Here is a 14,148-nt window from a genome sequence, read left to right as displayed (position 1 = left end):
GCAGACCAGACCCTGTTCCTTAAATAATATTAGAGATTTGGAAACAATTTTCTCTCCTGCCTGCTGTGCCTTCTGCACAACATCCCTCTCTCTGATCTTGCAAGGCAGACCAGCTATGTCTTAGCCTACAGACTCCACAAGCCCCTTGTAGGATCCTCTGTGCTTGCCAAGCTGGGCTTTGCTCCTGCTCCCGGCGCGGGGCAGTCCCTAAAGGCTTCCAGCCCTAGTCAGACCCAGCCCCCGGGCAGAAAGACCAGCTTCTGCAGAGCACAGCAATCTCTGGCTGCCAAACAAAATGCGTCTGAAGAGGAAAAGCACAACAACAACAAACAAGGACGAGGCAGAGCAATGTCTTCGCTGATGATTCAGCCCCATCCTCAGCCTGTTGCAGCGCACGGACTCACCGTTCCTCTTCCAGCACTGCACCTCCACCACCACTCGCTGCATATCACGGGGTACGTGCTTGGAAGCTGACTACAATTTTATATAAAGGCCAGTTACTGTGGGAGAAGGTTATGGTTAAACCCTTTTTAAAAATATTTGTAACTGAATGCTCTATTTAATTAGAAAAATGAATTTAAAGTGATATTAAAATGAAAAGTGCCTCTCAATCAAACCTGTTTCTCAGTTAGAATAAACCCAGCATTTATAAGGAGTTCTGCAAAGTTACAGCAATCTGAACAACCACGCTGCCTAATACTTTTTTATTTCAAAGCTCTGCATATTGGCCACTTAAATGAGGTAAGGGTCCTTCCTATATCAAATTGTGCGATGTACATTTTGCTATTTTTTTTTTTTTTTGGCAGAAACAACCTGTGCAAGTAGCATTTCTGCATCCCAAATGGAAACGTGCGCTGCTCCGCATGTTTGCTGGGTTAGCATCAAACCCAGCATCTGCTGCTCATCTTCACCACCCTGCCTGATCTGATGAGCAGCCTGCAGGACAGCTCCTTGCTTGCTTTAGGTCAGCAGCAATGAGTTGAAGCACTGAAATCTGAGGGATGGCTTCACAGAGTGGACTGAGACAACCCAAAGGCTCAGTGTAGCCAGCTGTGATTCCCTCCTCCTGTTGCTTATCTTCCTCTTCCACAAATTTAACTCACAACAGCAGGCAAAACCCATTGCCCTACTGCAAGAAGAAGAAAAGCTGGGTGTGTGCTTCCTGTCTTCTAACAAACTAAGGCTCATGGGTGGCTTCAAAAAGTGTCAGAACTGGCAGGAGGAAGGGGAGACATCACAAAGCAGGAGCAGAGAGGGGAAGCGAGACCTTCCCCTTCCAGCAACAGCGTCCCATTACTGCCTCAGCTGAACATAAGCTTTGATGCACCCTTGGTAAGGAGCAATCACACAATCAGCTGCCAGATCTGAGGAGGTAGCACCAAGAAATTGAGAGCGGCGGCCTCCTGAGCCAGCACAGCAGCAGCTGGAAGAGGACAAACAATCAAGGCCGTGGGGTGTGGTGCAGTTATGATTGCAGGTGAGCCACCCTAACAGCTTGCTGCCTCCAAAATGGGAAATCCCACCCTCCCTTCTGTCCTCCGCATCACACTCCTGTCTCCTCCCTGCTGACAAAAGCACTTGTGGGACTTTTCAGACAGGGGATTAGGTTGAAAACTGGGCTTTTGTCTTCCAGGGTTTGACTGCAACCAGATAGATCTCCAGACTCAGCTGCCACGAGGTGGAAAGGGACAGCCAGGCAGCAAATCACACTGCACTGAAATGTCCAGTGAAACCTTCTCATGCAAAACCAGAAATTATTTTCCTGATCTCCTGTCAACTAATACACCATAAGGGGGGTGAGTGCTGGCACCCACAAGAGAAAAGGCAGCAATATTTATGCAGAAGCACGTCCTTACTCCACAATGGACGAGAGATGTCTGCAAACACGGCGGGGTGTTTTTTGTTTCTTTGTTAAAAAATTTAATCATAGAATCATTTAGGTCAGAAAAGACCTCTAAGATCACCCGGTCCAAATTTAACTTCTCATGTCAAAGCACTGCAACTGTGTAAAAAAAACAACAACAATGACATCTTTCCTGAACCTGCCTGGAATGACTGTCCCTACACAAAAAACGTGCTCTTTTCTCAGGTGAAGAGTTGCTTTTATGTTCTAAAAATACCTGAAATGGCATCAATACCCTGTAATGAATACAATGTACTGATGATTCAGGCTGTTAAAACTTACTCCAGAAGCCCAGATCTGGAACAGCACTTGAGAACAGTTTCTTCTGCCTGCTCTTCCTCCAAACCTGTCATTTCACAGCCCGGCGATCCCAACACTCGCAGGACTACGTTGTATCAGCACAGTGCTTGAAAACTTGAATGGCACACACACAGGAGGCAGTCCCTGCTCTCATAATTACAGCAGCAGCAGCAGCATGCATTAGTCAGGCCTAAGTGTGAAAAAAATCCTCCGTCCTCTGCATACTACGAGGAAATGATGCATCTGCTAAAGCCACACAGCAATGCCACAAACTGATTACAAGTTCGGTCTTGCCAGCGTAGCTGGGTATAACCTCATTTGAAAGGCATTAGTTCTCAGCCTCACCGAGTCCAGCATCCTGATTTCTTTTTTTTTCCTGCAGAACCACAATTTTATTAATTATTTAGATAAATAAAATACCACGCATCGAGCACTGTGAGATTATTCGCAATGGAAAAGGATTTAATTTGTTACAGACCAGACCAGAAGGTTGTTGAAATGTTATTTTTAAATCAAAGTGTGCCTTTCGGAGGAGGTAATTGTAGTGTTTTTCTGTTAAGTGTGTCAAGCAGCAAGGAGGAGTGTATTTTTGGGGCTGTAAATCCTTTAAAAACTGGCAGATTGCCCTAGCATGGTGCCTAAGCATGTGTCACAAGGGAGGAGCAGGAGTCAGCTGACTTCAAGGTGGGGAGAAAACCAAACTGAGGACGAAAGGAGGCAGAACTTTTAAGCACTGCTGTAATTCAGGTGGTTTAAACAACACAATTTGCCTATAAAGATTTAAAAGGCAGTGCTGAATCTTTCATGTTTTTCTCTGCGTGGTTTTCATCTCTGCTCTGCTGCTATTTTGATCTGCGTATCCTGCTGCATGCAAAGATGTCTCATTTTTGTCTCATTTTTTCAACTTAAATATTCAGAAGGGAGAAAAGAGGAGCCTTATGGTAGTTCTTGCAGTTTAGCCTTCTTTCCCCTTCTTCATCAAACTCGTGAAAGGCAAAGGCCTTAAGGGTAGGGAGGGAAGCATGATAATGTAATTACAGCCTTATAGGAGTATCGTATCATTGTAAAACTTTGCAATACAAATGGCATTCTTTCAAGCATCACTTTTTGCATTTAACTCAGTCGTATGTTCAGTGCATTTAAAGTCATTGCCCACTAGATTCATGCACTTATGAGAATATTAAACCCATACATTGTACCTAAATTAAATGATGCGTTCTCTTTCAAATCTTCTTATTTCAATTTCCAATTATTAATTTCTGATGATGTCTCTCTGCTGTATTTAATATCTGATTTTTTCTCTCCTTTTCCAGCATTTTTGCTGCTTACATGTTTTCTCTAAAACCTTTCGGGCATTTGTGCTGAGCTCTGAAGGATCTCAGTGCATAGGATGTTTCTCCAGGTTCTGCACCAGTTGCTTGGCTCCCTCCTGCAGTCCCCAGCTTTTGAAGTGCCAAACACAACAATGCACCACTAATATGTAATCAACACTCCAGCCAAGTTCTGCCCTTTTTTTCCTTCCTTTTTTCACTTTTTAAAACAAAGAAATGAAAGAAAAAAGAAAAAAAAGACAGTATCATACTAAGACAGGAACGTGTGAGGACGTATTTGCCCAGTATGACCCCAGATGCTTTCCAGAAACAGTTTCCAAGGTAAAAAGAACAGACCCAAGAACAGATATTTGATTTCTCTCTCCCAACAGGATGTGCTAAGCAATAATTCTTTATTACTGTGCAACGTTTGCTCCATCCTAGTAACTGTTATTTACTACTTGGAGTTTTGCCATATACGTGCATTATCAGACCGGATTTTTATATTCATTTTCTAATCACTGATAAAAAACACAGAGTAGGCCAGGGTAGTTCTGACTCCTGCAAAATGTCCTTAGGGAAATACTAGTCAGTAATAAATTGTGTATTGAAAGCTACTTTTGATTTCTACTATTTCTTAATCTACTCAGTATTTACTTCTGTATTGCAGTGCGAATTCTGAACACCGTGGCATTTTGCTGAACATTTTACAAGCATCTTTTATGCAACAGCATACCTAGCTATGCAAACACACAAGTTTGTGTGATTATCACTGATGAAGGCAACGGCCACCCCCTAAAGTTAAATCAGAGGATTAAATATTGTTTAACATCGAAATAATTTAGCTTAACTCATTTTACACTCAAGACACTGAAACATCTCCTTTCTAAAAAATACTCAGAGAAGAGTGTTCTTCAATGCCCATTGTTCTTAGAAAGCTTGTACAAAGCTAGAAAAGTGGTAGGAGGGTCAGCAGTACAGAGGGGAAAAGCCATTATGGAAGATAAGGCTCTGGGATAAGTCAATCAGACTTTCAGCACCAATACTAGTTATGTGTACCATATATGTGACCTTGTCTTTTAACCTACAGGTTATAGATTTGAAAAAGCAAAATTAAAGAACTGAAACCTGCCATTTTGAATGAATCTTGAATGGGTTTCTCCTTTTCTTTCTTCCAGTGCACCTCGGATTGCCCACTTACAGTTACTTGATCTTTCTGCTCCTTACGTTTTGGTTAAAAAAAATAAAATAAATCTCCCCGTATTTTTTAGAAATATCCACCATTTCAAAACTTGTTAAAAAGGAGTGTCTGCACACAAAAAGGTCTTCCAAGGCAACCCCAAGAAGTCCTGAATGCAAGCTAGTTAGGCCTGATTTAAAGTACTCATCACTAACAACAACCAAAACAAACTTGACAAATTAATTTTTGTTCCTTCCGAAAATAAGGAGCGTGTTCATATCCATGTTGTAGGGGGTAGAAGGGAGTTGCATTGTCAGCAGTAGCCTGATGATCCCCATATTTAGCACCAAACCCTGCTGTTAGAACATTTTACATCTACTACATTAACAGCTCTATTATTACGAACTCTGATGATTACAGATAAAAAGATACGACGGCAAAGAAGGGCTTCTTATATTAATTTCTGCGTCCCCACTCCCGTGCGTGAAGCTGCCTAGCTGCCTTCCAGATCGCTGTATACTGCTGGCATTGTTTGTAGGATGACACTGACGTAAGTCCTGGGGAACAGCTACTCATTTTCTGGCATGCTGACAACAGCAAAAATAGCAAAAACGTGACCATACACACCTCCAAGGAATCTTAAGAAATTTCAGAGGAGAAGGATAAAGAGCTTCTTGAGCACCAAACCCTTACAGGTTTTTGAGATTCACTGCAAGCAATGGAGGAGTGTTCTCATTAAGCAGCTTCACAAATTACATCGGATAAAAGATAAGGAAACTACACGTAGGAGACTTCTCACTGTTACTGAGCAAGCAACCAACAGGGCAACAGTAAAGCTCTAATTAAAAAAAAAAATATATTATTTATAAGACATTTATAACAAATATTTCACTGGAGACTGTTCATACCTTAAGAGATCAGATAATGTCATCGGTTCTCTCAGCCAGAGCAATGCCATGTAACAGAACGAAAGGGTCATTGGCATTGACATCCTCAGCGTCTCCTTTTGATTCTTCATTAAATACAGTCTACCATCTACCGATCCAGAGCACACGGAGGTACATTCTTTGGTTTATGTTTAATAAAAAAAAAAAAAAAAAAAAAAAAAAAGGAAAAAAATGAGTAATTAATATGACACACACACAACCTTGGTGTACAGAACACAGGATTAAGGAGCGTACAAAGACCGTGGTTCAGCAACTAGTCACATTTTCAAATCTTTACTTTGCAGCAGCTTGGTAGTTTAGGTATTTTCGCTAATAAACAGCTTAAGTAATTTATTCATCTACCATAATGTGAGAGGACAACCTGTTTAATCAAGTGAAATAGCAATTTATGAAGACATTGGATCATATTCAGACAAACCTCACTCAAAACCAGACCATTCAGTGGGAGCTGCACTTAAACTTGGAGAGCTCAAGGAAGCTGTTAACTCCTACACGACATAAAACTACCATGAGCTGGGAATACTATTTTCCCTTTGATAGATAAGGGAGCAGTGGGGAAACGAGGGCAAATTCTCTGTGCTTAAATCAATACCTTGGAGGTGGGGATTTAAAGAGTTTTAAACTTCAGCACCTGAAAGTTTGAAAGGTAAAGTTAGTTGTGACTTGTGGTACAGTGAGTCTACACTGCAGAGACTTTACTTAAGTTATGGTGCGTATCCATCTGCCACATGTTCTCTAGCTGTGGAAATGTAGGTATTATTTAAAAAAAAACAACAACTAAATTAAATGAAGAAAACCAGCTTTAGAACACAAATGCATCAAACGGTAAAGAGGGTTAAAACAAACAAACAAAAAACCAGCTACAAAGCAAGCAACACCTCCCTACATCCTTACTGAGATGAATCATTAAAAAATGAGAAGCAGCAACGAGAAATTTAATTTAGGGGAGTGACTTATGTGTTGGAAACCTTTTCGGCAGTGAAACCTTGGAGTTCAGGGAAGGAGGAAGAGAAAAAGAAAAGCTTCATCATGAAGCAGCCGGCACAAATGAAAATGTTTTGTATTTAAAGCACACCAACGTAAAACACCAGCCTCTGTGGAGGCTTTCCCCACTGCTTTCCCACACGCTGTTCGCCTGTTCGGGCAGGAACAGCGAAGGCTGGATCCCCAGCTCGCCAGCTGGGAGCTGCAGGGCCACAGCAAGCAGCCTGAAAAAAAAATAAATTTAAAACTTCAGAGGATTTGGTAGCTCCGTGGTTACGCCGGTGGGCGACAGCCAGGTCTGTGAGGTGTCAGTGGTCAGCGAGTACAGGTGTGGAGCCCACTGCCACAGAGGAAAACTGCAAATCTTGCATTTCTGAGCCAGAATTAGGCTTTGATGCCACCTACCGGCTCCTAAAACACTGTCGGGAGTAGCAGGGAGGCAGCAAGAAGTTAAAAGAGCCAGCTCACACACGCTCCTCGTGCAAAGAAATGGTGTAGTGAGAGGATCCTGAGATGTCTGCTGTGCATACGTGCGCTGGAGAATAAAGGCAGGAGCAGCAGCTAATCCTTTTAGTCAACAGGTTCACCTTTTACGTGGACGCATGTGCTTAAAGGCAGCTTCGTGACTGAAGCTTCATTATTAATTTCACATTCAACTCAATTTAGAATAATCCTCATTATATTTGTGGCCTTAATGATGGCACACAATTTCCTTTTATTTCTTGCAGCTTATGCAAGGCATGACAGCACACAATTACATGCAGCTAATAATTTAAGGGTTTAATAGGCTTCCCTAGCAATATCTCAGCGCTCTACTCGGTGGAATTTGCTATTATCCCTACACAAAAATAACAAAAAAATAAAATTAAAAAAAAAATACAAAAAAACACTTGAATGTTGGAGAAGCTTCTTAGGAAATAAAGAGAGTGTTGAATCTGTAGCAATAAAAACAGCACAGGAGGGGAAACCTATGAATTTTCCTAATAATTTCTGGTCGACTACATTACATCTGGTATTTCTTGTGTTAAATTTCAATATACAAACAATTTCTATGAAGGTTTTATTTCTCCAAAATGTGCTTTTAGTGCCACTAAGCTCTTATCCGCTTCAAGTGCTTTTAGTGGAACAGGTATGGCTACTTACAGGTGAATTCAATCCCTGAAACAACCAACCAAGAACAACATGTTAAAGTGTGGCCTATCTTTAGGCTATGTAACAATTCTAAAACTAAAATATTATTCTAAATTATTCTATAAATTATTCTAAATAATAAGAGACACAAGTAACAAGGAAGAAACAAGTTTCTCTAGAGACAAAAAAGGGAAGAAAATTCAATGGAGTACTTCACTGAATTCTTTCCTATTCACACAACATGCATGTGTTTAACACTCAGGATCTGCAATGTGTATGAACACACAAATTCTTTACCTAAAAATCTTCTCATTTTAGTGCAATATGATGAAAAGTGTTTGCACTACATTGGAAAAAAATTGTCACCATTTTTTGCACCATTTTTCCCCACCTCTACCTCTACTCAGAAGTTTTAAAGTTTCTCAACATTTCTAATTGCTGCAGATCAAGTTTCTCATTCTATCATTTCTGGGCTTTATGAAAAAGAGAAAAATGTGAAAGAACAAGATTGCATTCTTCTGAGGGTAGGCAGGCAATACCACAGAAGAACAGCAATAGGACGGAGAGAGGACCACGACCATGTAACATGGGAAGAATAAACATTGAAACAGACAAAGAAGGAAAATGTAAGCAAAGAATAAAGCAAAAAAAAGGCAAAGAATCAGAAGTTTAGAGTGCAAGCAAAACTTTTCAAATATGCCTTGTAATGTATTTCCAGTAGCAGACATTGCAGCACTGTCTGGCATTACACTTGCACAGCACCGAAGGCTCAAATTTTCTATAACGTTTTAATTCAAATGTTCCTGTTCATTCAAATGTAAATGCTTTTAAGTTGATTTGTGAGCAGAAAGAAGAAACTGAAGCAATGTTACAAGAAGAATTTGGATAAATGAGGCTATAGGGAAAGCAGTAAACAGAATGCAGAGACAAAAAATACAGAAATACCAAAAGCACGAAGGAAAAATATGAGAAAGGTAAATAAGGACATAGGGAAAAACAAAACAAAACAATAAATAAAAAGACACACACACGCAGAAAAAACAACCACCATAATATCCAGAAGAAAAAGAAATGAGAACCAGCTCCTATTTTTTAACTTGGAAGTTGTGACTGACAGCTGTGCTGTTAGCTTGAGTGCTTATTCTTTAGCACCACATCTTTTTTTGTTTGTGAACATCTAGCTTTGTAGATTAATAGCACTTTTTTTCCCCCTTGCAAACAGGACACGTGGAGCAATCTGGTTATAAAATACCTTCCTCCTGCATTTCCAGGCCCTGTTCAACTTCCATCTCCTTGTAGGAAGGGGAAATAAAATTAAATAATAAAAAGTCTTCTGTTTCTGGTAGAATATGAAGTACCGTAGAGGCAAATAGGACTGAAAACTGCACTTTCTAACCACATGTCAAGAAGTTCTTCCAATTTGTTCTACACAACTACACGTAAGATGTATGTACAACTCTACAAAAACAGTTAAAACAGTTTCCAGATACTTCGGGTCATTGCTCCTACCTGAGACCTTGCCACTTGAGGAGGCAAAGCTGCAATCTGTCTGTAGATCTCCATCGCTTTCAGAGAGAGACAACAAGTGAAGGAGGCTAGGTCTGTCGGGTTCACTATCCATGTCTGTACTGCTATCACACACCTGTTTTTGTAAATAAGTCTCAGTATTATCTACTATTAGTTACTGTTTCAATCTGAGTAAACAAAATAAAGCAATAACAGATGCAAGATCTACAGTAAATGAAGTTAAAATGTCAACAGTTTGGATTTAATTTGCTTTGTGAATCACCAGTGTGTAAGGAAAGCCTACAAAAATATTTTTAAAATATTTCTCAAGACAAAAAAAAAAAAAAAAGAAAAAAGATTTCTAGTGATCCCATTACATTCCAGTCTGCTACAATAACCAGAAAGTAGGTGATTTATAAAGTTTGATGAGATAAGTAACTTTGGAATAATGTATTTTTTATTATAATCTCTGCTCTATCTACATGCAATGTATGCCAAGACAAAAAAAACATGTTTAAATAAGCAACTTCACATATTCAGAAGTATTTGTTTCTTGAAATGGAAGGAAAAAACAGACATGTGGTACCCCATTTAGAAGATATTCTTCATGAGATTAATGTGAGCTAGATATGTAGCTTAAACAAAGGTTTATATTGCTGCTCTTTAAAAAAATATTCCACATCTCATGGGATCTGAGCTTTTCACTTACTGATAATGCCTTGACAGCTTCACTAGCTGGTCTGTCGCAATACGCCTGTTGGCTCTTCTGGAGGTAACGCCTCCAAAAATTGCACAGAATTTCATCCTGGTAAGTGAAAATGGACAGCGATTAGTGCAAAGTTTAGAAAACCATTAATTTCTGAGAGAACAGAGCATAATTGCTAATTCAGGAATCTGAATTATATTCCAGCTCTGACTTCATTACCTCCAATTTATAAATCATGTTTTAAAATTACCAGGAAAATTAAGTTTGTTTACATGTACTCAGTAGTTCTTTAAAAGGGGGGTTATTTGAGTCACTTGCAAAATTACAGTATTTTTAAATAACACCTCTGGTTGCACACTCATACTGTGGAGAACTTAGGCTGATCTTTACATACCTTCATTTGTGGACACACTCCTAGTGCTTCCAGAGCTTCAGCTTGTTTCTTGAGTATCAGCTGAAAGCCTTCACAAACGTACCATTCCCAGCCTTCCTCTAATTTAAAAAACGAAAAAGCTTTTTATTTCCTTTATAAACAAACAAACAAACAAAAAAAAACAATGTATGCACACTTATTGCCACTTAATATTTCATTCCAGGACCGGACAGAGACATGTCTCCACTAAGTAACTTCAGATCCAAGAGCAAAGACCAGCTACACTGAATATTCCATTAACTTCCATTTATTCAGTCTTAAAAAAGAAGCAACATTAGTGAACAAGTGCTTTCTCTGCACATTTCCCAGCAATAATGTGTTTCACAATAATTTCTAATACGGCATTTGAAATCAAGTGGAGAGTTGTCAAGTGACCAGTTTTAAAATAGCTGAGAACCTATCATTAAAAAAAATTAAATACAATCTTTTCTTTCCCATTCCCAGCAGAGAAAACTGGAATACATTATGTTGCAGTGGTAAGTCACGGAAAAAAAAAAAAACAGTATCACCCTGTTCTTTACCGTTGTCTCTCACTGAATCCTACAACCTTAAATGAAAGGTTCTCAGACATTCAACGCTTCTAGCACATCGCAGCAAAAGGTTAATTTTGAAAGGAGAGGGCCTGTTCCAAACTATTCACCATTTCCTCAGACAGCACGATATTTACTTTTCACCCTCACCTCTCCATATTTGCTAGTCCCTCTTACAGGCTTTTGGCCTTAGAAAATTTGTCTGCATTTCCTAATTTCCTCTGCATTCCCTCCACACCTGTTCTTCAGTTTTGTTTCTTCCAATCGCACCTTGCCTCTCACCATCTTAGAAGTTATCTGCCAAAAATTTCTACCCTGCTTTTATGATATTAGCTTTATCTGGTAACCAGAGATCCAGTTGCTCCTACAAACGTAGGAAAATAAGCTGCCGTAGTGTAACATAACTGCACTTGCAGAAGGGACTCTACATAGGTAAGGATTTATTTCTTAATTACGGGGGATTGCTAATGACAACCCCAAAAGGAAAAGTAAAAAGCTCAGAATAGTACACAAATCAGACTTTAGGAGCAATAAAGGATAGAGACAGGTGGAGATGTTAAGGTTGCTCCCTTTTTCACTCCTCCCTTCACTTTCCCACAATTGTTCTTTTCAACGTAACACAGTAATCTACTGCCACCACAGTACAGTGAAGATAGGTTAGCCCATCAGAGATAAAAATAACCCCACACTTCAGTCAGCATTGAAATGCATTTTTGCTCTTTGAAAGTGACCACAACAGTAACACAACTACCCAGCCATCACAGCATGAGTTCATAGCTCCAGCAGCAGCCTCACCGTAACACACAGAGCATATCACCATATGTAATGACTAGTGTACTTCTCAGCCATGAAATTAGAAGTGTAGAAGTGATTTAGGATGGAAGATGTAACGCTGCACTACCTTACTCTAGGTATTTAACTGTATGAAGTCTCATCCACATCGGTTTCTGTGTAGATCACAGGGCCAAGTACCTTCAACGCAAGCTGAACTAACATTCTTTAAGTCAGAGCACTGTCACACCTCTCTTACAAAGAGAGACGACTTTTCTCTTTTGTGATAGTCATACAAGGAAGAACCAAAGGGATCACCACATCTGAATGAATGCCATAGGTATCTTCAGTGAGTATTGCCTTGCACAAATCAAAGCGTTGGTAAGTAATACACAGCTCTGCTCAACGCAAAAAATCCACCACCAGCTTCACAGAGGCACCTGTGCCACTGAAGCTGGGGCTGCTGAAGGTTTCGACAGCATTTGGGGCATGTATTATGTTTCTGCTCTTGGTCTTTTCTAGCTATCTACTTTTGGCCACTGTCAAAGACAATGTGTTAGGTGAACCTTGACTGAACTGACCCAGTACAGTCATTCTTAAGCAGAACACAGAGAGAAGCACATACATACCACTTTTTCCTCGATTTCTTGAGCCTTTGGAGATTGTCTGTATTCTTGCATTACAAGTAACTTCAGTGTTTACAACGTCTCTAGATCTCTGCAAAACAGTAATGGATGTTAGCAAGAAAAAGCCAGGCCTAACTTGCGTCAATTGCTCCACTATAAAATAAAATGAAGGAATTGGTTCAATTTTCCTAAACTAAAAAGAGACAGACACTTTTCATTCAGAAATACCAAAAATAGAGAATGACTATTCTGGACATAGAGGTGATGTGCATCAGTTTGCCTACACCAGCACTGAACTGAAGTGCAGCAATAACCAAGCAATACTTTAAAGGCATCCAGACATTGTACCAGCACTACGGCTACAGCAGCACCATGTCCAACACTGGCTTGTTTTAGACTTTATGACTTGAAGGAACAGAATTGTTTGCAACAGTGTTAACTCAAGCGTTAAAAAGGAAGAATCATGATAATGCCTTCAACTTCTAATGTCAAGGAGAAAAACAGACAAACAAACATTTTCTTACATAAAACAATCAAATAAACAAACAAAACAACCAAAATAAACCTATTTGAAGGTCAATAGCTTTGGTTTTTACCTCAGTAACATTGTGGCAAGTTCTGCAATAAAACCTGCCTCCGTCAGTAAGGCCCCAGTTTACTTCTGAACACTGCACGCAGCGTTCGTTGAAATCTCTCTAAAAGAAAAAAAAAATAGTTTCACATGCATCCAAATACAACAAGTAACGCTATTACTAGGCTACTGCAGAGCTTTGGAAATTATTTATGGACAAGTAAACACGTGCCCTTTATCTTAGCTTGTGGAGATAACAAGTAATATTTGCTGTTAGCTGCAGATAACTGAACAAGAAGGTGGCAAGATACTTTGTGAATTTTAGTATAAGGGGGATAATAGTTCACACCACACTGGGCATGGCATGAAAAACAAGCAAAAAACACCTATCCGAAATGAAAAGGGAGTAAAATAAGACAGAAAGCAGACACTGAGAGGCGAAAGTAAAACTAAGCTTGCAGCAACGTGAAGAACCATGTGGAGGAAAGCGTGCACGACTGGGCGGAGAGCTGGGCTCAGGGGAAGGGTTACACCTCAGAGAAACTGGGGGAGAAGGGAAAATGGGGGGAGGAGGGAAAATGGGTGGAGAAGGAGGACAGAGGGAAACCCCCAGAAAAAGGGGGAAAGCTGCGGGGCTGCGGCAGCCCCACATGCGCGGGCTGGGGCCGGGCAGCTCCCTGAGGGGGGTCTGCTGGGGCTGAGGGGAGCCTAAAGGGGCTGAGGGGACCCTCATGGGGCTGAAAGGACCCCAATGGGGCTGAGGGTACCCTGCCCGGCCCTCGCCCGCCGCCCCCATCCCCGCGGCGCCTCCGCCCTCCCCCGCCGCCCGCAGCCCCCGAGGGGCCGGCGGGGAAGCGCCGCCATCCCCGGGCGCAGCAGCCGCCCCCGCGGCTCCCGGAGCCGCACCGCCTCCTCCTCGTCCATGCCGGCAGCCGCCGCGGAGCCGCCCCGGGGCTCCCACCATGGCAACCGCACTGAGCCGCCCCGCCGCGGCCCGGCTCGGAAACGCCAGCCCCGCTGCTTGCGTTCCGGCCCCGCTGCTCGGCCGGGAGCCTCCTGTGGGGCTGTTTCGGGGTTGTGGCCCCTGCCGTGGCACCGTGGTGTTGGGCACGGCTGGTGGCGGCTGTCTGCAGCCCTCCCGCGTGCCCCAGTGCCCGGTGTCCCGTCCCGCCGCCATCCCGCAGCGGGATGGGGTGAGGGCTACGAGGGGGTGATGAAGGGCTCGCCGAGGGGCACACAGGGTCCCCAGG

General features: G+C 41.6%; 1 protein-coding gene across 1 annotated transcript in view; it reads right to left on the bottom strand.

Moving 5' to 3' along the window:
* The window catches only part of TAF1B (TATA-box binding protein associated factor, RNA polymerase I subunit B), a 49,041-nt gene extending 35,183 nt beyond the window's left edge, over positions 1-13,858 (bottom strand). Inside the window, exons 1-7 of the mRNA XM_082755971.1 lie at positions 13,805-13,858; positions 12,924-13,022; positions 12,331-12,418; positions 10,362-10,459; positions 9,971-10,066; positions 9,265-9,397; positions 5,602-5,758 (exon numbers count right to left, since the gene is read on the bottom strand). Coding sequence (XP_082612097.1) covers positions 5,602-5,758; positions 9,265-9,397; positions 9,971-10,066; positions 10,362-10,459; positions 12,331-12,418; positions 12,924-13,022; positions 13,805-13,822 — 689 coding nt within the window. The 5' untranslated portion in view covers positions 13,823-13,858. The remainder of the gene's footprint in view (positions 1-5,601; positions 5,759-9,264; positions 9,398-9,970; positions 10,067-10,361; positions 10,460-12,330; positions 12,419-12,923; positions 13,023-13,804) is intronic.
* Between the last annotated feature and the right edge of the window lie 290 nt (positions 13,859-14,148).

Source organism: Aythya marila (assembly GCF_965140915.1).
Source record: "Aythya marila genome assembly, chromosome: 3".
In the NCBI taxonomy this organism is placed as follows: domain Eukaryota; kingdom Metazoa; phylum Chordata; class Aves; order Anseriformes; family Anatidae; genus Aythya; species Aythya marila.
The sequence above is the reverse complement of the archived record's forward strand: the minus strand, read 5'-3'. Positions and strand labels throughout refer to the sequence as shown.